Source organism: Phallusia mammillata, chromosome 3 (genome assembly GCF_965637545.1).
Source record: "Phallusia mammillata chromosome 3, kaPhaMamm4.hap1.1, whole genome shotgun sequence".
NCBI lineage: Eukaryota > Metazoa > Chordata > Ascidiacea > Phlebobranchia > Ascidiidae > Phallusia > Phallusia mammillata.
The window spans coordinates 7,013,487-7,039,054 of NC_137254.1; the positions used below are offsets into that span (position 1 = coordinate 7,013,487).

General features: G+C 36.1%; 1 protein-coding gene and 2 pseudogenes across 8 annotated transcripts; all 3 read left to right on the plus strand.

Annotated features, from left to right (window-relative positions):
- The first annotated feature begins 4,676 nt into the window (after positions 1 to 4,676).
- LOC145218513 (uncharacterized) lies at positions 4,677 to 9,469 on the plus strand. 8 transcript variants are annotated; one of them, XM_080085928.1, is made up of 17 exons: positions 4,677 to 4,798; positions 4,985 to 5,092; positions 5,155 to 5,303; positions 5,383 to 5,407; positions 5,752 to 5,939; positions 6,202 to 6,337; positions 6,395 to 6,486; positions 6,542 to 6,704; positions 6,959 to 7,110; positions 7,169 to 7,257; positions 7,335 to 7,440; positions 7,508 to 7,660; positions 7,832 to 7,959; positions 8,051 to 8,136; positions 8,322 to 8,496; positions 8,832 to 8,920; positions 8,983 to 9,469. In XM_080085928.1, the coding sequence occupies exons 1-17, from the start codon at positions 4,699 to 4,701 to the stop codon at positions 9,084 to 9,086; spliced, it is 2,043 nt and encodes a 680-aa protein (XP_079942054.1). In that variant the 5' UTR covers positions 4,677 to 4,698; the 3' UTR covers positions 9,087 to 9,469. The 8 variants fall into 8 exon arrangements, with proteins under 8 accessions (XP_079942054.1, XP_079942058.1, XP_079942060.1 ...); XM_080085932.1 differs by having other exon boundaries at positions 5,818 to 5,939; XM_080085934.1 differs by having other exon boundaries at positions 5,875 to 5,939.
- A 2,984-nt stretch (positions 9,470 to 12,453) lies between these two features.
- Positions 12,454 to 14,276, plus strand: LOC145218524 (uncharacterized; annotated as a pseudogene).
- A 1,722-nt stretch (positions 14,277 to 15,998) lies between these two features.
- On the plus strand, positions 15,999 to 20,822 carry LOC145218523 (uncharacterized; annotated as a pseudogene).
- The last annotated feature ends 4,746 nt before the right edge of the window (positions 20,823 to 25,568 follow it).

The window sequence follows — 25,568 nt, forward strand, 5'->3', positions numbered from 1 at the left end:
CACAGGAAATCGAGATCGGCACTGAATGTTGACATCAGATGCTTGCTGCAGAGTTTAACAGTTAACATACTGCTTGTTGCTCCAATCCTTATTAATTAGTGCGTGGTAAGCAAAATTATTGTTTAAAGTAAAGAAAAACACTCAAAGCTGAATACGTTTTTGACTGGCCATTAGAGTGGCCGCCATACGCACTTTCAATCACATTGTATGTAATCCTGTCGCCACAAGGCAAACAGATAGACAGACTCTGTAGTTTCTCTGATTTTGTTTTTCCGGCCGGTGATCAAGAAATGGATCAAAATAAGTCAAAACATTTATTGGAAGTTTAACAAACGCTCGTGCCCGAAAAATAGTAGTTTTCGTTTTTTTTTGATTGGATTAAAATATTTGGTAGATGCAAACTGGGGTGTGTGTTTCCGCCAGTTCATCAACATGTAACTGCTTTAACTTTATTATTCAACTGAGCCGCACAACAAGCAATGGATCAAACAGCTTTAAATTGAACCACCGCCTAGTACAATACTACGTGTTGAACTGTGAGACGCTAGGTTCAAACATTGAGTCTACGCCATAGGACCATAACTGACACCGTTAAGCTTAAGGTATCAGACAAAACAAGTGACGTTTTGTTCTTTCAACAAATTGGTTTCACAACTTGGCGTTTACAAATCTTCGTTCAAGACAATTGTTAGTTGAATTGACATTCGAGAATTCAGGTTTTTAGTTTTTTCAACATGCGTTTTATCTGCTTAAGCAAGTACACGTTTGTGATTGTACCATATAAAGATGTAAATGCCCCAATTGTTTTCCATGGTGATATTTTGTACATTTTCTTCTTGTACTTTTATTGTAAGAAATGGCAAAAATTGCGACATTTAATTTTATCATTCTACTAAACCCCACATACTGTTTAGTCCAGGGGTGAGCAAACAACAGCCCGCGGCTCGCATCCGGCCCGGCAACGGAGTTCATGTTTTGTTGCACATCGTCACTTGACACAATATGTTTGTTTGGTAAAAGTAAATACAAAAGCCCACTTTGCACTGTTGACGCCAAAACTTAAAAATGGACATTTCACAGAGCTTTGGAATCCGTAACAAAGACCTGCCAAAAGCGTGAAGATGGATATTACTGTAAAAGCTGCCCATTGTTTGAAGTTGGTGCAAGGAATTTATTAACCAAAAAGCCTGGTGTAACCTATGCTTTCCTGTTCATTTTGAAACATTTGCAATTTGTAGCGTTTCAACCAATGTTTGTTCGATCAATGAAGTGACAACAAACGTGGTTGTATTTAGCTGGAACACACATTATGTTAATATTTTGGGTTAAATATATTATGCGGCCCACAAAACTTTGCGGCCCTGGCACTGAAAAGTTTGCCCATCCCTGTTCTAGAATTACCATCATTACATGTTATTGCAGTTTTGAAATGACTAATCAGTAGGAGGTTGCTGGTTTCCTTGCCACAGTGTATAGTTGCGTGGTTGTCAGTTATGAGAAACCACCCACTATCCTTCGATCACGTGTTTTTGACGTAACTCCTGTTAGTCATGCTTGTAGACATCAGAAATACAGACGAATCCGGTTAATCGCATCATCGATTTGCCAAGGGTATTTGATGCGATTAACCGGATTATGCGATAATCCGGTTGCTATGTAAACAGTACACGCCGTTAACAAAAGTGCTCATTTTCACTTCTCCAGCTGAAACAAAGTTGCAGTGACGCTCAACTATGGCAACGGAGCAGTATTTTCTCTCTTTTTTTGCCGAGAATTGAAAAAGTACTCTGAAGTCAAAACTAGACTTATTACTCTAAGCGCAATGCGTGACGTCATGCTTCCTAACTGTCGTGGGTATGGTGCAATCGCCTAAGTGTGTTAAAGAAACAGTAGAAACGCGCACACACACTCTTAAAACTTTAACGACTCAGATTGTGGCGCTACTTCCTAGCTTACTCAGCAAAACTGCAGCTGCAAGACTAGCGTGACTGTCACGTGATCAACGTGTGATCGTTGGTTGAAAAATTTAAAGCAGCAACAAATACTAGATGAATAAATGCCTTTCTTAATTGGTGTTCTACCTGATAAGTTGCGCAAGGTCACGAATAGAAGACATAAAATATGGCAGTCATTAGCACCTTATCAATTACGTGGATCTAAACAACATAGTGTGATTACTTGCGATCTTTTACATTTTTTTTCATTTTTTACAACCATTACGTGTTTGGTGGGTAATGAACAATATAACAGAAAACATTTTTAAAAATTTGTTTTACATTTAACATTGTTCAAATTTCAATACAGTTTAACACTTGCAAGTTCGCACTTAGTAAGAAATTACAATCAGCGTCTTTGCCCGAACACCAATTTCGTAACTTGAACACATTGAACTCTTTATTTAAACGCTTGATATAGCACTATTGGCGATTAGATAAGCCAATAAAAAAGGATCAAAAAAATTAGATGCGTTATTTGGTGTAGAATGCAAACATGCATCTACGTTTTTTTCGCGTACATTACCTCCGGATGATTTTACTATCATACCGTCGTTTTCTATTCCAAAAACTCGGTCTGTTCGACTTTCACATAGATATCATCAATCCGGTTAATCGCATATTTCGTGGAAAATTGAAGCGAATATCCGGTGTATGCGATTAACCGGACGATTTTCTTAACAAACGATGCGCGACGGTTTGGGATTTTTAATTGTGATGCAATTAAACGGATTATGCGATTAACCGGTATGCGATTAACCGGATTCGTCTGTAATAGTGAACACTACTAGTGGTTCTTAAAGTATGGGTCGCGACCCAAACATGGGTCGCGCAGGGTCAAAAAATGGGTCGCGCTATGGTGATTCAATTCTGCCCAAATTTAATTCTATTGCTGCATTAAGTAAACACAAACGAATTAACAGTAATAAAGTCACCTCACTCGACCACGCTGTACATGAAAATATACCAATCATTACCACATACAGACAATAGACTTCCAAGTTTACTGTTACTCACATGGCGATTGTAACGTCTTAGCACGGGAAATAATAGGACAAGTTAATCATGCGAAACTGAACGTGGAGATGGAATAGTTAGCGTTGATGAGTAAGTATTCGTACAAGGTAAAATTTTTAGATTGGGGATTCACTTCTATCAGTGATCACGGTGCTGCAAAGCCACAATGTGTGCTGCGTTATGCAGTATAATTGTCAAACGAATCGAGCTCGTGTGAAGAGCTCGTTCAGCCTGCAGCCATTTTTACATGGCCAGGCTCCTATGCGGCGACGATGAAATTGCGGTCGGGCTCGTTATCGAACAGCACAGGTAAAAGTCGAATCACAGACCTTTCACTGAATAGTAACTAAGTGAAATATTTTGTTGTATTAGCAAACGCAAATATAAAGTCAAGGGACAACGTGGTATTGTAACCCAGGGCAAAGGAAGTCGCTCCGAAACAAAAGAAACAATTATCGTACACGGAATGCGGTTACAAGAAACGGTTTAATGATTGCGTAAGCGCGCTAGGGCGTGTGGTTTTAGAAAACGCAACATCTTAGGCCGCCAGACTTTAAAGGAAATACAAAATTGTTTTGAGCTTCTGGTGTGTAGCTAAAATGAAATCGCACAAAAATATAAAATACACATTGCTACAATGAGGAATAAACTTGTCTGCAGGATGTCAAGGGTATTTCATGGAATTCACATGGTGCTTTGGAAACTATCAAAAAATACTGAGTTAACAGTAACTGTCATTTCACAAAGGGAAGTCAAGTTTGCTTATAAATTCAGTATATTTTAATGAGCATTGTTTGGCAAAAATAATGGTATAGCATTGTGAACCCGAAGTAACACATCCTGCTTGTATCGTTGATATCCAGTAGATTGTAGAGTATCCAACAGAGTAGAGTAATTTGTTGTTGGCTTGCTTGTAAAAAAACAACGCTCATTGCATCCAACTCTAGCAACTAAATGTGTTTGTGAATACGCGGTTTAATTTATATTCGAATGAACAAACGCATAGCTATTATTACAGTATCGCACAAACAAAAGGGAGTACCACTCTGAAACAACAACATGTACCGTTGGCTTGACTCACATGCGGGGGCTGCTTCTTAGCTTTTCACAACAGACGTAACATCCTAAATACAATCCTTCACTGTTTGGCTTTCCTTTTACCAAGGATTGGAATGCTTAAGACAATAGGAAAATGTGCTTTGTTCCTTTGTGGTCATTGTGTAGTTTGCTTTGTTCCGAGATTTCTTTAGTGTGGTTTATTATAACAAAAAAGAGGCAACTCATATAACATAATTAAATGTTTCTCATGTCTGGCTAAAGTTTAGCTTTGTACATATTTTAGTTTAATTAGTAATAAGGCAGCATATAGAACTTGGTGTCGTCGCGTGACCAAACCTAATGATATGGGAAAATGTTTTAATGCGACTCCTGCGAACACATTCGTGTTGCTGAATTTAGAAAACGGTTTTCAAGCATTGAGTTAACTTTTTCTAGCATTCGACTTGTCAATTTAAACAAGCAACAAATGTTCGAAACAGAAATTTTTACATGTGACATGACAAATAGGATCAAAAATTTTACTTGACCAAATATATTTTGTTACAATTTTATCAAAACAATATCGGTTGCACTGCTTCTGTTGTGGGCAAAACATACATACGAATGTTTTTTTTTAAAGAATGTAATCATGAATTGTGTTGGTGTTAATATTGGAGCGAATGCCTATGAAACAATTGAGATGAACGAAGGACAACATAATCATGCTCCAGCTAATACAGTGGTACCTGGTAAATGTTATATTAAGTTTACGGTTTGTTTTTGGATTGCAAAAAAATTAGTTATATTGTATTTTTTAACCCTACAATACATAGTTAAAACGTAAATTGACAGTAAGTCCATTCAATTAAATTGAAATCTGTGCATTATGCCCTTATTTTGATTTTCACTACTTAATCTTGATTGTATTAATGAAGTAGGATTCTGGGAAACATCCTCAAATGTGTATGAAAAACCTATATCAAAGTTTCATGGAGAAATTAGCGATACATTGAGTCCCAAAGGTGCATCTTTGCAAGAATATGGTAAGGTGTTTCAGGAAAAGTTCATCAAAATCGTAATATCGTTAAACATTTTTTTAACTTAGAAAAAAGTAAAATTCAATCAAATAAAACTGAAACAAAGTGTGTGCAAAAACGAAGCTTCTCGAAACTAAACATAATCTGGGTGTGTGTTTTCGTAATCCTGGCTGCTTTGGCGATAGTTTTCGCAATACTTTACTTCAGGAAAGACCAGGTATGCAATGTTTGTTTTGTAAAACAACAAACACGTTTTCTAAAAATGTCATGTTTTTATGCAACGATTTTTGCTTTAGAAGGAAAAGGAAGAAGTCTATCAAGGTAAGTCAAATGTTTGATAAGAATCTGTTCTGAATTTGTTGATAACTCACTGGTGTTTAATAAATTGGTTCAAAAGCATTAACGTTGCTGAAATTGAGAAACACGTTCTGAAACCATTTAATGACAAGTAGTAGCTGTCAATGGGATCATTAATTTACTCGAAAACTCTCGGTGCACAGGATAATAATTAATTAAACCTCTATTCTCGTACGTTTACAAATATCATTTGCATAGCACCACAGACAACTGGATGAACAACTTTAAACACAGCTAAATATGTGACCACAACACCCACACTTGGCAAAAATACATAGTTGTTGTTTCAATATTCAGTTTCATTTTAGTGTTGACAAATTATTTTTTACCACCGCTGACAAGTGGGCTAATAAATTTTACCACAACTGAATCAGTACCAGTTGCAAAATCACCGCTTGGTACTTTCCCCAACCCTGCAAGTTCATGTATAGAACTGAGAGATGCTGGATTCAAAAATGGAATCTACGTCATTAAAACGACTCTAAAATCGTTTGAGGTATTTTTCAAATCCTTTTTGTTACTGTTTAAACATGTTTATTAAACCTTAAATACTAAATTATAAGATATGCAACAAAACGTTTAAAAACTAATTGCTAAAAGGCTTCCTTTAGGAGAAATCAGTTATTCTTTTATTTGGAATGCAGACAATCAATGCAGAAGTGTGTTAAAATAAAGTGAAAGATAAAGAAAAATATGGAAACTATAGAAATACAGTAATTTATCTTGATTTTTCGAAAATGATTTTTTTTTGCATTTAGGCTTACTGTGATATGCTAGCTGCTGGTGGTGGATGGATTCTCGCAGCCACCATCAACAATATTAATTTCAATACGACTGGGGCTAATGGTGGATCGTGGTTTCTTATGACGTCAAACAATCACCAAAATTACTTGAGTAAATTTGGCAATGTTACACAATTTGCAACAGCTTTTTTAATTTTTCTAATTCCAGATTATCAAAACTGGATGAACACAAATACATTCGGAACATTTGACAATTGTACAAGATCTGACTTCAAAAGTCAAGCTTATTCTGAATATCAGGCAAATGTTATGCGATGTAAAATGTGGTATATTTTTTACAACGGGAAATTTCCAGGGAAAAGACATTATGTTACGTCACGTTCTAAACCAAACACCACTGGGAGCCAGCAGAGAACAAGTTTTTTTGCAATATCAAACGGAGAACGGTTTTATGAAAGATTATGGAGGAAATTTGCACAATTTGTTTAATAATCATTATCCATTGAAACCGACAAGTGGTAATATACTTAAACTTGCCATAATTTGTTCTTGACAGTGGTTGTCATATTTTTTTTTTTTTTTGTAAACAAAGCATTTTACGCATACAAAGTAAAGAATCATTTTTGGTAACAAACAATAATTAAATACAAAATAGTCATATCGAGTATTCGTATGCGAGTATGTTAACAATTGTCTTTGGAAAGATAGTTTTTTTTTGCAGTTCGGAAACACCTTATTTATTTCTTACATTTTACTTTTGTTCTATTTTCAGTTTTTTACCCCAAAATAGATTTGATGTTGGATCGATTTGTAGCACAATCTTCAGAAATCCGAAACCACATCTCTGATTTCTATTATTATGATTATAGTATTCATTCAAGCGGGCTATTCGATGACAAAGTTTATGCATCTCACGGAATGGTGGTAAGTTAACTGTATGACCGCATGTTTGTGGAATTACTAATAAAAGGTGTCTACACAGGTGTACTCTAGCACAACACAGTCTTGCTATCCAAGCTCGTATAAAGCAAATTGTCAATTAGGGAGTTTTCGATATGGGTTGAGTTATACGTAAGTCAAATATTGCTTTTGATTTTACGTTTTTGCTGGTTTCACGTCAACACTTACTTTTCTTCGAAACCAAAAAGATGCGACCTTGGCAATATGATTCGATCAAGCCGAAAAACGCACCCCTTCATTGCCTTGTTTGCTGTGGGAAACTTTGATCATTGCTTTTCCAACACAAACCTTAGGGTAAAGAAATACTGCATTAACAATTTGTCTCAATAAATAAATCCCATTGTATGTTTGATATGTTCAGGTTTTATCGTTTCGACCAAATACGGATTCAATAGTTTTGTACAAAGTAAATCACACTCTTAACAATTTCTTTCTGCATTATGAAGCACAGTGTAGATATGGGTCGTCACATGCCAGCTTGTGTGATGTTTGGTTTTACGTCATTAACACCGAAGTAAGCATCGTTCATGTTTGTGGTTGGTGTTGTTTTCGCAAATCCCCTAACCAAATTATTTTTATGCCAATTCCATAATATATGAACATTTTATTCAATTCAATCGAATTCGCTCAAGTAGTATTAAATTGCTTCGAAATTCTTATCACATTCTTGTTCTTTGTCACGTAGAATTGGAATTCATCTGCAGCGCCAACTACAGAACCGTACAAAATAACACATTCATCACACTATTATTTTGGATGGAGAATTCGTGAAGCTGTATCCAATACACTATTTGGTTACACAATGATTGCACGGTAAACCTTTATAGCTGAACGTTTAAAGTAATGCTGATAATCATATTTTAATATTATTTCATTGTATTTTACTTTTGTTTACACGTTTTAGAAAAAATGGAGTTTTGATTCCAGGAAAGGAGATCAAAGCTGTAATGTACAAAATATTGGAAATTATTTCAGAAACTGATCACTTTTGTGAGTTTTATGCTCTAAATGTATTGTTTGTTTTGTAACTAAAGCTTGTACGAAATGTCATTGTTTAAATTTTGAATAAATTGCCATGCGAACAAAGTTATAAATTTATATCCAATTTAATTTTTTTGTCAATAACTAACATTACGTATTGATTTTTCAAAGTTTTAAGCCGGTTGTTGTTTCAGGCCCGAATTGTTCTTATGATGACGTCATTTCGGTACCAGTCCAATTTTCCATCGGAAATGATTTGGTTGTTAACTCGATGCTGCCACCAAGTGTAAAACCTCTACCGACCGGTTTTGTTCAGTTTCGTGCTTATGGAAGAGCTGGGAGTGTCTACGCAATGTGTCCTGCTGTTAAGTAAGTTACAGCCAAGGAACATCAAACTGTTGAAAAAGTACAGTTATATATTAATTTTGAGCAGGGGTGTGCAACAGGCTGCACGCAGGCCACAATCTGTCCCTCCAAGCTATATAGTTAGGCCCTCACCAACACACTAATGTACAAGCTAAATCAGCGTTTTCTAACCGGTGGGCCATGAGGTAGTTTGCAAGTACTTCACCGAATGTGACGTACTAATTTCCGACGACGAAAATTTTTGCACACCCCTGATTTAGAGTAAACGGTTAAAAGTTGCGGGGCTTACATTGGTGCCTCAATTATACAGCAATTTTCTAATTTTCTAAATTCTTTAGAGTAAACGATTGGCGAAGCGAATTTGTTTGTATTGGAGGAATGAACAATCCTAATTCTCCGTACTTGGATGATTGCAATGATTTTACAAGTAAATCACTTTTGTTGCAGTAAACATTTTATCTTTGAACGCAACATTTTAATTTAATGCAGATTGGAATGGATTGCCGAACACGGCGGTCCAAAAAGTTACTCCAGTTGATTATGCTCATTCTCAGAGAGATTTGGATTCGACAATTCTGATATTTTATCGATGAGTACGATAAGTCACACATTTCTGCGACGTATTGAATTTAAAAAAAATATTGTAATTATATTGTTCATGTTGACAACTGACAACAAAATTTAAGGGATGATTTATAATTCATGCTCATGTGTCTGCTAATTGTTTGAAATTGATTTTAACTCATATTTTTGGAAGCGAAATTTGTTGTCCAATTTAGGCCTATGCTCACAAAATACGTTGATTTTAGTCAAATCTTTCACCGTAAAATGCGTTATTGGGTTGTAAATACGTTGATGTAATCATTTTATTTCACGATAGTATAAACAGTTGCTTTTTGTCTGGAATGAGAAGAATGAGCAGTTTTATAAAAAAATACTTCTCTTAATGTACGTTCTGTTACAATAGATTATAAGATATTGAAATGAAAGTGTTTTTGCCAACAAAAACAAATTAGTGGGATGTCATACAATAAAGATTATTTGAAGTACAGTATTCTCGGATTGCTAGAAACAGCTAAGAATTTTTGGTGAATCTGAACAAATATATAGGTGACTTGGTATTACTACTTAATTGAACTCATACTTATATTGTCAGGATAAATCATTTTCATGTATTACAACCGATATATAAGGAAACTGTTAATCTTTAATACATCGGCAGGTAATATGCTGTGGTCGTGCACGTAACAATTCGCACACATACATCGTCTCGTGTAAGTGATCCTTGCTCGTTAGAAAAGCAAAATAAAATGAGTAACGATTAAACGACACAAGCATTGGCTTTGGTAGTAAAGTTTTTGGCATTGACATATGTACTTTTTGCGTCAAATTAATATAAAAATGCTTAATTTTTCAAGTGAGAAAATTTGTCAAGCATATCATACGACAAACCACAGCCTTCAAATCCAAAAGCTCAGATACGAAAACTGCCTTTATAACAACAAAATGATGGATCGTTACTTTCCCACTAACAAATTATACAATCAAGCACTTTGAGTTCAGAATTTGCAGTGTACCAACAGTGCCGGCTTAAGGGTCTGCTGGCCTGTAGGCACATTTTGTAAGTGGCCCGAAAATCAGGGTTGCCAACTAAAAAATTAGACTAATATAACATAAAATTATTCACCACAGCAAATATAATGCATACACCACAGACTTAGATACTGTTGAAACACTAACTAGACTACACGTGTGGAAACAAATTAAACAGTGAAAGCAGGCCATACACGGTTGGCAGTTATGCAGTAACAATGGACGTATGGTGCAATGGCAACAACGGCGGGAAATTTTTTTGCTGTTGGGGAGCGTCACTGTCTGTTACATTCACTGATCTCTATGAACACTGGATCGCGCTACTGGCCGTCACGGTTGAAGCAAATTGAAGCGTAATGGCGGCTGCAAAAGGAAGCCCCAAAAATGCATTGCGGGCAATGGGGAAAGAGTGGAAAAATGACGATAATTTTTGTTTTAGGCATTTGCATAGTGATTTTTGCAGATATGATTTGTAGATTAATAGGACGCATGTATTCCAGTGTGTAATAACCTATAAATATGCGTAGTTTGACTGTTATGTGTATTAGTGTAGGTGTACTGGATATACGTTATTTAGTTAGTGTTGAAATAAATCTGAGCAGTAATAAAAAAATTTTGTACAATATAAGTAATGTTCGTGCTTTTTTAAGTATTTTGGACTTAAATTCCACAAGATGGCTATTTTCTCCACACAAGATGGTGTGATACTTTGTATGACATCACCTTGCTTATCCAAACTGATTGAACGTTTTAATTAAAAACACAAAATAATAATATAATATTTCAACTACTTTGCTCAAAATATTTTTAACAGTTTTTGATTTGATTGAGTTAATTTGATTTGGGTGTTTATTATTTATTATAAAATTGGTGATATTCTAAAATTTTACAATTCTCAATTTCTCATGAAGTTGTTTCTGAATATTTCAGATACAATAGGGTTTATGTTTCTCCAATAAGCAACATTAATTGTCTCAGGAAAAATTCCCCTGGAAATGTTTCAGTCTCTTCCCAAACGCTCAAGCTTTATGGCACTGCAGGATTACAGTACGACCTTTTTACACTACTGCGACAATTACACTATGAAGGAATTGTAATCATATTAGATATCCCCATTGCCCGCAATGCATTTTTGGGACTTCCTTTTACAGCCGCCATTACGCTTCAATTTGCTTTGTAGCGTAATCCAGTGTTTATAGAGATCAGTGGTTACATTTATAACTATAATTTGACGCAGTAAGCAAGTAGTGAGGGATTGCGGCAGACTGTGGCCGCGGGCCACATTATCATATAAGACCTGAAACTGTCTGTGGGCCGTATGTTGGCCGCCCCTGCTCTAAGTCATACCCAGCTAACAAAATCATCCATGTTTAGATTGATTCAACGTCAAAAACGCCACGTTTGTTTCTTTGCGTCACTTAACAAAAATGCGAACAATGATTTTAAAAGCGAATTTTTAAAAACATCAAAAGGTGGCAACATGTTTCAATTCGTATTTTTTAACGATTTTTGCAAGATTTAATTCATCTGGAAAAACCTAATATAGTAAATACCTATTAGTTTAGAAAGTAATTATTTTGAAAACATGACTAAATTTCTACAGATTTTAAAGTGGCCTGGTTTTTTGACTGGCCTCTATGCACGTGCCTACTACAATTGTTATTCGTTGCACTGCCTAACTTGTGCCATCAAACATGGCTCGGTTTTATTTCAACCCTAACTCTCATTTATGGTTTACTTGTGCAAAACAAGGTGTAACCTAATCGTTTGCTTGCATCGCTCAATATAAGTTGTTTCATTTTCCCATTCAGAAAACAGTATCGTTCAACTATTCTATTGTGTGCAACCACAAGCGAAGGGTTAACGTGCGTCAATACAGCTGAATAAGTATGTAACATCACGGATAGTTGACACCTAAATTGGCATTCAAAAAGCAACACCATTCGTCCCTGACTGCATGACCTGAGTCAAACTAGTCAATTGCTTCCTGTAATACAAAAACGTGCAAACGTCGGAGGACGCAGCTGCATAACCGATTACTGTTTGAATTACTTCGTGTATGCGAAGCAACTAGAAACAGTAGCACAATTGAGGGATTTTCAGCAGCGAGGTAAAGCTAATCGAAAGATGAATTGATTTGCTACGACGATTCTTTATTGTTTATAACACACAGGTATAATATTTCACAAGCGGTTTATTGAGGTTAAGTTGAGTGTGTAATATAACTGCAGTTTCAAATAAAGCGTAAGTTAATATCATTTGTAATATTTTACACAAAAGGTATTAAAAATGGCGCAAAAGTGTTTTCACCGGTGTGTTAGTACCTGGCCAATTTAAATGATTTTTCACATATCTTAAAGTACAGGTTTAAGCATTTAGACTAAGTAGTTACCAGTCCCCAGGCCCAGTTTATGACCGTTATAAATGGCGATTGCAATCTCACACGCTGGAAAAGAAAATTGTTGCACAGCTGACTGCAGCATTGCGAAGCAAGTTAATGCCAGTTAGCGGCAACACTGAACACAGTGGGAAATTAGACTATGCGTAATCAAAAGTGTTTGTTCTGTTTTAAAATCTTATGTTTGGTTCTGTTAACTTTGTAATGTTACCAACAAAGCAAGTCCAGAATTGTCCACAAAAGTTTCGTTTCTTTATTGGGATGGCATACAATTTTTTTTATGTGCACATTCACACTTTGCAACATTTTGCGCACTTTGGTCTACACACTAAATCAGTGGTGGGAAGTTTGTTCAACTAAATGTATGCAAAACAATTTTAAACATAATATTTCATGGTTCAAACGGATGAACAACAAAGCTAACATATTGTTTTAGATCATAACATAGTACTCGAAAGTCAGATAAAACTTTTCTTTATAATATCTGAACAACTATATTGACGAGATGAAATCACAGGATTTCGACTTCGAGTTAAGTGATGTTTTTGATCACAGGTTTATGGAACGTGGAAATGTAAAACGACATATTCTGACACCCACTAATAAAAAACATTATCGATGTGATGTTTGTGAAAAAACTTTTGTCCAAAGTGGAAATTTGAAAATACATATGTTGACTCACACCAAAGAAAAACCTCATCGATGTGATGTTTGTGAAAAGGGCTTTGCTCGTGGTGGAGATTTGAAAACACACATGTTGATTCACACTAAAGAGAAACCACATCGATGTGTTGTTTGTAAAAAGAGTTTCAGTATCAATTCAAATTTGAAAAGGCACATGTTGACGCACAGTAAGAATAAACCCAGTTGATGTTATGTTTGTGAAAAAAGATTTGCTGACAGTGGAAGTTTAAACAGACATATGTTGACCCACACTAAAAAGAAATCTCATCAATGTGAAGTTTGTAAAAAGAAATTCAGTATCAATTCAAATTTGAAAAGACACATGATGACGCACACTAAGGATAAACCCCATCGATGTGATATTTGTGATAAACGATTTTCCCAAAGCGGAAATTTGAAAACCCACATGTTAATTCACAATAACGAGAAACCTCTTCGATGTAATGTTTGTGAAAAAAGGTTTTCTCGAAGTGGATATTTCAAAACACACTTGTTGATCCACACTGGAGAGAAACCACATCGATGTGATACTTGTGATAAACGATTTACCCAAAGCGGACATTTGAAAACGCACATGTTGCTTCATACAAAACAAAAACCTATTGATATTTTGGTTGCGGAAAAAGAATCAATGTCATTTCAAGTTTGAAAAGACACTTGTTGACTGGCAATTAACAGTAAATTTACCGATTTGATCTTCGCAAAATTATTTGCTTTGACTGAAAAACCACCTATTTGTCCAGCTTTGGTGGCCTAACAATGTAAAACATCATATACCACACAGAGTCACAAAGTAAACGCAAATGATTTGAACATGTAACTTATGTGAAATCATATCTTTTGTAGCGGCAGCATGCTAATACCCGCCGTTTTGTTTTTGTTTTTTGTTTTTTTCACAAAGAAAGCACAGCCGCGTACATGGAAGGTAATACTTAACCGTGTTTGTAAAACATTAAACATACTATTAAATATTGAAAATTGGTTTTGAAGTCTTATATACTTTTCCGCTAATTGCTGTATTCTCTTAATTGCGATTTCTATTTGAATAAGACTCCTTGAAATATTTTTGTCGCTTATAACCAAATAAACCAACAATGTAGTCAACGGATTGCACAAGTGGTGTTTTCTAAAATTTATCTCCAAGGAATCTTGAGGCAGCAATTTGATCTATAAACTTGGTGAGGCTCATAGCGCAAACCTATGGCGTTGTTAATTCGTGAGAGTAGCATTAGCAGTACCTTGAAGAACCCACGCGACCGCGAACTACACTTTGTGAACTGTCTATGTACATGCAGGATAACCTTTTTTAAACAATTATATATTTGATTTCCTTCTTACAAATATCAGGGTTTCTGAATATGAGCTATTTGCAAACGAAAATATATCTTACATGTTTTAATAAGAGCCCATCGGTAAAGCAAATGATCATGTTTTTGTAGTGGTTTCTGTTGTTCGTAGTTTGTCGAACCGGTGAAATGTTACGTGTTTAAACACAATAAATTTACTGTATGCCGTTACTTTTGGTTTTCATGAAACTCATACAAACGGACAACATGCATTTATATTAATATTATTCATCTAGCGACACTTTGCCACATGGACATGCTTGGTAAACGGCTGATTGTTTGGCTAAATATAATTGATTCCATGATTGCAAAGTTGTTACAACTATAACGTAGTCAAACACTTGGAGAAATACGGAACAGCATCACCATCTACAAATCGTTAGTAAAACCACTTGAGTTTTCAAAATATAGATTAAACGATGTGAGGTTGGGCAAATATTCAAACATTATTCATCACCCAATGCAGAAAAAATATGGTCATGTTCCTTCGTCGAAAAAAATATAAGTTTGACGAAATCAATATCTGACCGAAAAGACTCGATTGCTAGGTGGTCTAACCTTACCTTGCGAACAAATGAAATGCTTGACGTAATGTTTCGCTCGTTATAACTGTTGATAAATCACCTAATAATTGTTTTGTTATATAATTTCGATCCATTACAGCTTTGTATCAATCTAATTTAAATAATATTTTGTTAGCAAACATGATTTTGTACATTGGTAATCTTACAAGATTATACTGGATGTTATTGTTCAGATTAGTTGAATGCTTAACATACACATTAATGCTTTCATAGCAAGCTATCCCCAGTGCTGGGTAAAATGCACAAACTTGTCAAACACAACATGTAATTTAATCATAAAAATGTCACAAATAAATACATCTAAGGCTAATAGAGCATCATCATTTATTTTTGCCAACGAACCGTGATCCACAGGTTCAAGCTACTTGACGCGCAGAAAAACGCACAGTAGGCGAACTTTCGCTTATTTTTGCGATTTAAGAAATCTGTATAGCGCCAAACAAGACGGGAAAAATAAAACAAACTTTTTGTAGGTCTAAGTTCAACGTTTGTGCCTTTTGAGGTCCCTTTGCGATACTGCTATCTGATTGCGCAGCTTTTTGAGTGTAAGTATTTTTGTGCTTTTAATAATCAACCTCGTAGTGCAAAAATTACCAAGTTGTCGCGGACCCCCTGTTGAGGACCACTGGTCTAAACTTCAAGCCCCACACCTATTTCCTGGCTCAGTACAAGCAAAATGCATTAATGGTAAAAAATAGCTCACAAATAAATAAGCTATACTTGCTAATATTTAGATGTCTCAGACAACTCCAATGTATCACCAGAAAATTACGCACCATTTTATCAAACAATGCTTACTCAGCTGCAGTTTACAATATGCTCGAATACAGCTTTAAATTACTTACACATCTGTTTGTTGCGCGTGTTTGTGCTAGCACAAAGCAAGCAATAAGTAACAAAAGGCCAGTGTTTGCTTGTTCGTTACATTGACTACAGCGAGATATATTGCTTCAGATGAAAGTTGAAGGGGTTTCCCGAATTACATATGCAGGTGAACAGGGTTTTTTAAGGTTTGGTTTGGGTGACCGCTAAGTAGTTTTAAGAGACCGCAAGTGTTTCATTTAAATACCAAAAAATAGCCAGTCCAAATTTCGGGAAACCGCTGGAGAAATTCAAAACACCTCAAAAAACACTGCAGGTGAATATTAAACACTTTGCAAACCTTGGGAACTTTGCCAGCTATAATGAAAATCTTTTCTTGCACTTAGTTTACATTCTCACATCGTGTTGGTGTGAGAATGTATGTTCAACAAGTGCTAATGCCGATTTGTTTGCATCTTTCTTGGCCACATTCCTTTCGTGTTGTCTTCGGCGCGTAATCAAAGACGATTCGCCGACGTAAATCTCATTGCACTCTCCACGCGTTTGTATCTATGGTGCTTTTAGGGTGCGACAGCATCTGACGTAGGGATGACTGGTTTAATCCCTACCAGAACCCGAAAATCGGTCAACATGCGACGGATTACATCCGTTAACTTAGGAAAGTATGGCAAAGTGACATAAGCACGCTCTTTGGACTAAATCTTTTTCCGTGCAATCTTGGTTTTCGGTCACTGATAATCCAGTTCGGGTAGCCGTTTAACCGCAGGGCCGCGTGTACCCTTCGTTAATCAGTTTTACTGTCCATAGTTACACCATTAACTTTTCTGCTGCCAAGGTGTTAGCGAGGGAAACTGACGTCCACATGCTAGGTTTCCTAGAGTCGTGGAACATACATTCTCACACCAACACGATAAACGTTAAAACAGACGTTCTAATGCTGATAACTGTTGCTTTTGCACCATTGAGCTAGGTGTTATCATCCGACCATTGATGCGCACTGCGTTTTTTTCACACCGCCTTTTGTGTGTGTTTTACCGCCCTTGTTGCTACATAACAATTTTTGTGTTTGCCATTTATGTCATTGCACCGATGAAGGTATCTCGTATGGGACATCGAAATGTCGGCATATTACAATTAAAACTACTGGAAGAGTTAAACTTTGGTTGATGTGTAGAATGTATCACGGATAAAGAAAACAAAAACATGTAAAACAATTGTATAAATGCTAACATATTGTTACAGTAAATATAGTGGTACTACCAGGCATATTTTAAACATGTTGAGAAACATGTTAAAGCAAAAACGTAGATAAAAACCATTGTTCAGCAGTTTAAAGCCACCGATAGGTGATCGACATTAGAACATCTGTTTTTTTTATTCATCGTGTTGACGCGCCAGTGAAACTGTCTCTTTGGCAAATCGCAGCAGCAGCTTGCATGGCTAGCCTAGACCGATTTCAACGAAGCCCATTTTGCTATGTCTCTGGTGTTCCTTCAGGCTCCCGTTTGGACATGCCTGGCACTTCGATATAAAAAGGCTTTGGTTTAAGGGGTGGTGGGACTTCAACTGTAGGTTCCTGGATTTGCTGGTTTGTTTGTAGACTAAAACGAGAATATTTTATTCCTGGATACAGAAATTTCGACACCCCTGGATGGTACACTTGTGTTAAGCGTGCATCACAAACCAACCAGTATCACAAGGCACCTACACTCAAAATGAATATAAAAACAGATGTTCTAATGCCGATTAGCTATCGATCGCATTTGCAGCACTTAACTACGATTTTTATCCACGTTTTTTATCAACGTATTATCGTCGTTTTAGCAGCAGTGCCTTTTTCGTACTCACTCTTTTGCTGTTATAAGAACCACTGGTTGGCTAGCTGACGTTACCCTAAGGGAGACGCCCAGTATAAGACGTCGAAAGACCTGTTTACATTTTTTTAGAAGAAAGCAAAGCCTATCTTGTTTCAGCTCACAACACATAAATCGTTAAACAGCTTAACCGAGTCTTTTATTTATAATACCCGAATAACTAGTTTAAAGAGAGATGACATCAACGGCCGTGGATCAAGCTGATATTTGTGATCAAAGGTTTTTGGAAGGTGGAAATGTAAAACGACATATGCTGAAACACAGCATTGAGAAACTCCAGCGATGTGATGTTTGTGAAAAAACTTTTACTCAGAGTTCGATTTTAAAAAGACACATGTACACTCACACCAAAGAAAAACCTTATCAGTGTACTGTTTGTGGAAAGACATTTTGTCGGCTTGGAATATTGAAACAACACATGGTGACACACACCAATGAGAAACCTCATCGATGTGACGTTTGTTAAAAAAAGGTTTGCTCGTAAAGGGGTTTTGAAAGAGCACATGCTGACACACACCAAAGAAAAACATCACAGATGTGGTGTTTGTGAAAAACGATTCGCTCGTGTTGGAGATTTGAAAAAACACATGTTGGTTCACACAGATGAGAAACCTTTTCGATGTGATCTTTGTGATACACGATTTACTCTGAGTGGAAATTTAAAAAGACACTTGTTGACTCACACTAAAGAGAAACCTCATCGATGCGATGTTTGTGAAAAGAGTTTCAGTATCCTTTCAAATTTGAAAAGACCCATGTTAACCCATACTAAAGAGAAACCTCATCGATGTGATGTTTGTGAAAAAGTGTTTACTGCTAGAGGGGATTTAAAAAAACACATGTTGACTCATACTAAAAGGAAGCCACATCGATGTGTTGCTTGTGATAAAAGATTTACCCGAAGTGGAAGTTTGAAAGGACACATGTTGATTCACGATAAAAAGAAACCTCATCGATGCGATGTTTGTAATAAAACATTCACCCAGTTTGGAAATTTGAAAATACACATGTTGACTCACACTAAAAAGTAACTTTACCCATGTGATGTTCATTAAAAGGTTTACTTGGGCTGAAAATTGCCTTTTTTTATAGATTTTTTTTCTAACAGTGTGAAAATGTATCACGAGTGTTGAGTAACAATAAAAACGTTGATTAAGTTAACTTTGTTCACCAAATCATTTAAATCTACTGTAAATTAAATACAAAATTTGGCGCCAGTCCATGGGATATCCGACTTCTTTACATTAGGAATTTTTTCTCAATATTACAAAAAAAACTCTTGGTTCGATTACGATCTTTTGCTACATAAACTCGGTTGAAAATATTCCATAAAAATCAATAGAAACCAAGCATGACCTTTTTCAATTTACACGACACATATAAAAATCAGGTTCGTTTAAACATGGTGGTAGGCTTCAACATCGTGGATGTTCTCGGTGCTGTTTTGTTTTTCAAGTGATCGAAACTAGGGTTGCCCCGATACCAATATTTTGAACCGATACCCGATATTTTACCCCAAAAGTACTGCGATCCGATACTCGATACTTTGCAAACAAGCAAAAACATTTTCAAACTGATGTATTTGTAATGTGTTTTCCTATCACAGTTAATATAACAACACACTGAGTCTAACACATTAACTGTTTTTTCACCATCACAGTTAGTTTAACAACACACTCAGTCTAATAGATAACTTAAGGCCGTAAAATGCCCAGGTCTGGTAAAGACTCTTTGGCAAATCAGCTGGCGAGCTAACGATGCCCTAACGACGGTGGTGCATTGGAGGCATAACTAACGATTGGTGCACTTGTTGTTACGCATCTGATCACGTGATTACGTTTATGCGACGGGCTTTGCAACGTCTTACCGGCGTCTATACTTTGCAACGTCTTGCCGGCGTTATTGTTTTACGACTTTGACAACAAAAAAAACATTTAACGATCATGGCTTTAGGCAGAGAATGGGATTGTCTGTTAATATCCCCAAAACATATGATGTCTGGGTCATATCTTAAAGCCAACTTTTGTATTGCAAAATCGCAGGTAGTTTGATTGGGATTTAAAAAGTCACCGAATGTCACAACTTTGTTTGCTAGGGGACCTTTTTTGCAGTTGTGTTAAGTTAACAAACTTTATGTATCTCTACACTAGGAAGTCTATGTCAGTGCTTTACAACCAGACAAATCCAATTACCTCAGCATGCTTACAACATGGTTACTACTACTGAAGGCAATAAAAACCACTAAATGAAATTGTTATAATCAAAGTTTTTTTGCTAATTCTCTGTCTTTGTGGATTTTTGGGTATTTAGTGTCAATGCATTTGTTCCAAGTTTTTTCCCAGTAATTTTCTTTGTTTTGGTTAAGCTTTATAATATGTGAAAATGGTCTACTTTCGTTATTGTCAAGGTTAATGACTACACAGTTAAAAATAACATAAGAATTGGATTCGATATTCTACATTCGAAACAATTATTCTAGAATACCCAGTTATTCTACTTTGGACATCCCTAACGGCAGAGAAAATAATTTGTCACTGATAACACTAGGAATGTCTAAATACACTTGGCCGTACAAATTAAACACCTGCAGTTTCGAAACTTACGCTTACAAACATCTACAATGAACTTTGCGCGTTGTGACTCTCGCTCGCAATTAACGTGGGCCTAAAAAACGTGTTGCGGCATTAAGTCGCTGTAGCGATTTAGGTCATATTATTTCATTAAATCCAAAACGAACGCGTTTTTTAGTTGTAGTCCCATCAATATTTTATCACAGCCGATGGTTGTTTTTTTGCCTCTTTTCATTTTCAATTTTACACATCATAAAGGGGTGACACTAAAACGCTGAATGGGCGGAATGGAGGGCGGGACGTCGCGGGAGATGGCGGGACGTCGTGAAAACCGCTAAATATCGGGTTAAATTGCTGACGGTTGGAGCTATTAAGGTTGGGATAAGGTTTTATAATAGAAAATCATTAAAAAAAATTCCGCCGAACACTACATTCCGCGCCCGAAACGTCCCGCCATCTCCCGCGACGTCCCGCCATAGCATTTTTGCCTAATGTCAGGAAATAGTTGAATAAGTTTTAGGCAGGGACATTTTTTGATTCATATACTATTATAAAACCTCAACCTAACCCTGATAGCACTAACCGTCAGCAATTTACCCGATATTGAGCGGTTTCCGCGACGTCCCGCCCATTCAGCGTTTTAGTGTCACCCTCATAAAGTCTCAAAAAAAGTATCGATACCGCTAAAGTATCGGACGAGTACCGGTACCGATGCTGCTCGAAGCATCGGGTATCGGCGCCGATACAGTACTATCGGGCCATCCCTAGTCGAAACAATGATTTTTTACTTGGATTGAACAACAATAAACACTTATTAAAGATACTGATTTAGTGGTTATAAAAAGATTAAAAGTGTTGAGTGTTTAGTAATTTAACCTAAAATAACTCTAGTTTTGCACTGAACGTGGATAAAATGTTTAAACAGATAAACCTTTAAAAGACTATGAATACCTTCCACTGTACATAGAAAATTCAATACACACCTGAAACGTATTAGTAACTAAATATAGAATAAACAGTGAGTAGCTTATTGGACACGAAAAAAAGGAAACTGCTGCACAGCTGACTGCCACATTGCGAAGCCAGTTGATAGAAGTTAGCCTAAAACTTCAGTCAAGAATTAGTCTTTGCCGATAGTTAAGCTGTTTAGAAAGCTTAAGTTTGGTTCTGTCTACGTCAGTGGTGGCCAAACTACGGCCCGTGGGCCGCATCCGGCCCCAGTCCTGTTTCATCCGGCCCGCCAAACACCTTGCCTGTTTTTTTTCCAAGCACCATATTTACCACTGTGAACAAGCAGTGCAACAGCGATGGCTGCTACTAGCAGTTATTAAATACAAGTGCAAACCAGATGGTGTTATTTATTGTTGTTCTACTACAATAATATATATTTTAATAAAGATGGCAACCAGTTACGACAAATTTGACGTAAACCTCTAATCCGGCCCTCCAGTGGCAAGACAGTTGCAAATTTGACCCTCTGGTAAAAAAGTTTGGCCACCCTTGGTCTACGTTATAATGTGACAACAAGTTAGTTTTGGGTAAGCAATCTAGAAAAGTAAACAAAGTTACCTTTTTTCTTGCAATTCAATAGAATTTATTTTTTAGTTAAGGTTTCGCCGCATTGCGAACAATTTGTTTAACACACTAAATTTATGGGTTTTTATCGCCATGTGTTAACTGGAAACACTTCAGCCTGACCTGTGAAAGTCGCTTTTTGCCATGGTAACGTTTTATGTCTAGTCATCTTAACAAAATTGCAAGCTTTCTTTAGTTTATACTAGTTGGAAATTGCATGTTATGTTTTGTTGTCGGTAAGTGTGACATTTTATTAGTTCTATTAGAAAACGATTTTAATTTTTCCTGGCGACAGTTGAAAATGTCCGATCACACTAAAAACGAAATTGTTACAGACTGCCATATTGCGAAGTCAATCGATGCCAGCTAATAGTTAATCGCAAAAATGTTTGTACTATTTGTTATGACCAGGGGCGGCTCGTGCTGCAGCAATTTATTTGTTTGAAGGTTAGTCGTGACTTTTTAAGATAACCGTTAGTGGGCTTCAGTTTTTGCAGCTTTCATTGAATTAAAAAGTGTATCTAACACCTTGAAAAAAAGGTCATCTAACGCCTTGAAAAGTCACGATTAACCTTTATGATAAATAACTGAATTAAAAAGTTTTAAGACAAAATGGGATAAAACATCTGCTGTTCCAAATATGTCATGTAGGAATAAGCAACAACAAGAAATACTCTGTTTTAGTTCTGAATGCTACCAATTAAAAATAGCACTGTGACTGTGAAGTTAAATGCCTCACAGAAATTCAGGCAGGATCAAATGCAGAACAAACAATTGCAGAAGCATCAGGAATTTTGAAATAAATGAGTGAAAACCATTTCAATTTTGGTTTCTTAACACACCACGTGGACAGTATTTGCAACCAAGTGCAATCATGTGTATTGATATAATGGACATGTACTGTTTCTCTAAACAGTAGTTGCTTAATTGCTTCATAGGAATTGTTGGCAAAACGGTTCTTTTGAACACTGAAAAAAAAAAAACGTTTCTAAGGGACACCATTATTTCCAAAAGACTTTGCAGTGCTAGCACTAAATAGAAACAGTTTCTTAGTTGTCATTTGGAAATCAAGAAAGAAGCTATCAATTACCATGCCCAAACTACAAATTTATGATTCATTTTGGTTGTGAAAAGGAAGCACAAGGTTTAATCATATGGGTTAAATTTAAATGTGTTGTAAATTTCAATTCTTGGAGAAGTATTGCACTTTAAAAAAGGGAATTATAAGCAATCTGAAAGACAATTATTAGTTCGTACACAAAAATTTAAAGAAAATATGTTAAAATAACCAAGTTCTGAACAAATGTCACGTCGATGTTAAATTTGTCAGTTATGATACCAATAAAAAGCTTTATGGCAAGTTTTTTGTGGTGCAATAATCTGTGAAGTATCATGAGATATGTTCAAACAATGAATGTGACTATAAGTTACTCAAATGAAACATGACCATATTACTGAATAGCAAGTGTGTTAGTGACTGAATAGCAAGTGTGTTAGTTAGTGGTCATTGTTATAACCAGTTATTCTTAAATGTTGTCCAACTGAAATACTTTTCGACTCATTTATTACTATTTTGTTCAATATATTGTCGTTGTGTTTTACCGTATTAACATCCGCTTCGTTTCGAGTCTGTGTCACGTGTGTTTTTGTGCCACATTATTACCACATGTTATTGAGTTGCCATGCAAGTAAACAAAATTCCCCAATGATACTGTTTGCTGTTCACATTAATGCGTAACGAAATTTACGTCACAATGGAGTTACTAGTTAAGATTTGTATTACTTGTTTTTCTACACAATCAATGACTGGAAAACTATAATGAAATAAAGGCTAAAATGTGGAGCACCGCCAGAATTTTTAGGCACAAGCCGCCACTGGTTATGACGGTTAAATGACTATTTCGTCACACAAAGCAAATGTTAGCGAATATTATTTTTGCATATTTCAAAATGGATTAACATATTCAAATAGATAAGTTAATAAAGAGTCCAAACCCCAGCCATCACATGAAAAAGCTCAAACACCAAAGTTACCTTTATAACAACAAAATGATGGATTGTTACTTTTCCATCAATAAATTACGCGATCAAGCACCATGTGCTCAAAAATCGCAGTGGACCAATTAAGTTTCTTTCTTTTATTTCGTTTACGTACGTCACACGGGTTGACTCATTAAAACATTTTTTACATTTGTATGTTTTTTTCAGACGAAGCATACACTGTCAAACGTCTAATTAAAACGAAAAACGCTACATGCAACATTTAATTCGTCCCTGACTGCATGTCCTGAGTCAAACTAGTCAATTGCTTCCTGTAATACAAAACGTGTAAAAGTGGAAGGTCGTAGCTGCACGACCGATTACTGTCCAAATTACTTTGTGTACGCGAAGCAACTAGAAACAGTAGCCCAGTTGAGGGATTTTCAGTAGCGAGGTAAAGCTAATGGAAAGATGAATTGATTTGTTAGGACGATTCTTTATTGTTTATAACACACAGGTATAATGTTTCATAAGCGGTTTGCTGAGGTTAAGTTGAGTGTGTAATATAACTGCAGTTTCAAATGAAGCGTAACTTCATATTACTTGTAACACTTTCCACAAAAGGTAATCAAATTCGCACGAAAGTGTTTTCACCGGTGTGTTAGTACCTAATTGAAATGAAAGGATTTTTCACATATCTTGAATTACAGGTTTAACCGTTTTAACTAATCAGTTGCCAGTCCCTAGGCTCAGTTTATGACCGCGCTTGTAATTGGACATGCTGGAAAAGGAAATTGTTGCACAGCTGACTGCCGCATTGCGCAGCCACTCGATCAGCTCAACACGTATGAGACGCAATGCGGTTAAGTTAAATAGAGTTAAGTTAACATTCCAGTAAGCACACGCATAGTTATTACTATATTCTTCCGCAAACAACATTTTTGACCGACAGCGTATGAATTGAGATTCCAATGAACACGATATTACCTACTGCACGATAAAACGATAATTTGGAATGTATAGAGTGTATTTGACAGTCTGTTACGTTTTGGTGTTGGCATTGCAAGCAAATAGTCAGGAAGTTTTAAACAGCAACTTGTATGTCAGTTGATTTTAAGTTGTACGTCAGCGTTTTGGGTCACATTAGATCAAACAAACAAGTATGTCGCAGTAAGTAAAAAAGTTTCTATGGTATATTACAGTGGTTTTTTCATATTTTTTTCAAAACGGTCTCTTTGCCTTTATTTCGAGGGCTCGCGGTCTTTAAGCCTAAATGTTTATTACATAAATACGAAAGTTGATTGCACTATTTTAGCTAGGTATGCAAAATTTGCGCATAACAATGATCCAAAGACAACATTTGACATCACAAAGAGGACAAAAACATTACGATGGTGCGCGAACAATTGCATTTTTGACAGTTCTCATTCAATAAAGGCCATTGTTTAGCAATGGAGACTGTCAATTCCCAATTCTACTTTGATTTAAACTTATTTAGTGGCACAAACTGACGCCAAATAAGATTATAGAATTACTTCAACCGCTTCGCGGTCCCCCCAAAATTGCCTCACGGACTCCTAAAGGACCGCGGACCCCAGTTTGGGAACCGCTGGTATATTAAAATAGGAATAAAAAAGACTTTGTCACTT

What these genes read in the sequence shown, in the direction of transcription:
- LOC145218513 (XM_080085928.1), top strand. Translation starts at nt 4,699, where the DNA reads ATGAATTGTGTTGGTGTTAATATTGGAGCGAATGCCTATGAAACAATT. An exon ending in CGACTCTAAAATCGTTTGAG is followed by an intron (nt 5,940 to 6,201) that starts GTATTTTTCAAA and finishes TTTTGCATTTAG; the next exon opens with GCTTACTGTGATATGCTAGC. An exon ending in CAATCACCAAAATTACTTGA is followed by an intron (nt 6,338 to 6,394) that starts GTAAATTTGGCA and finishes TTCTAATTCCAG; the next exon opens with ATTATCAAAACTGGATGAAC.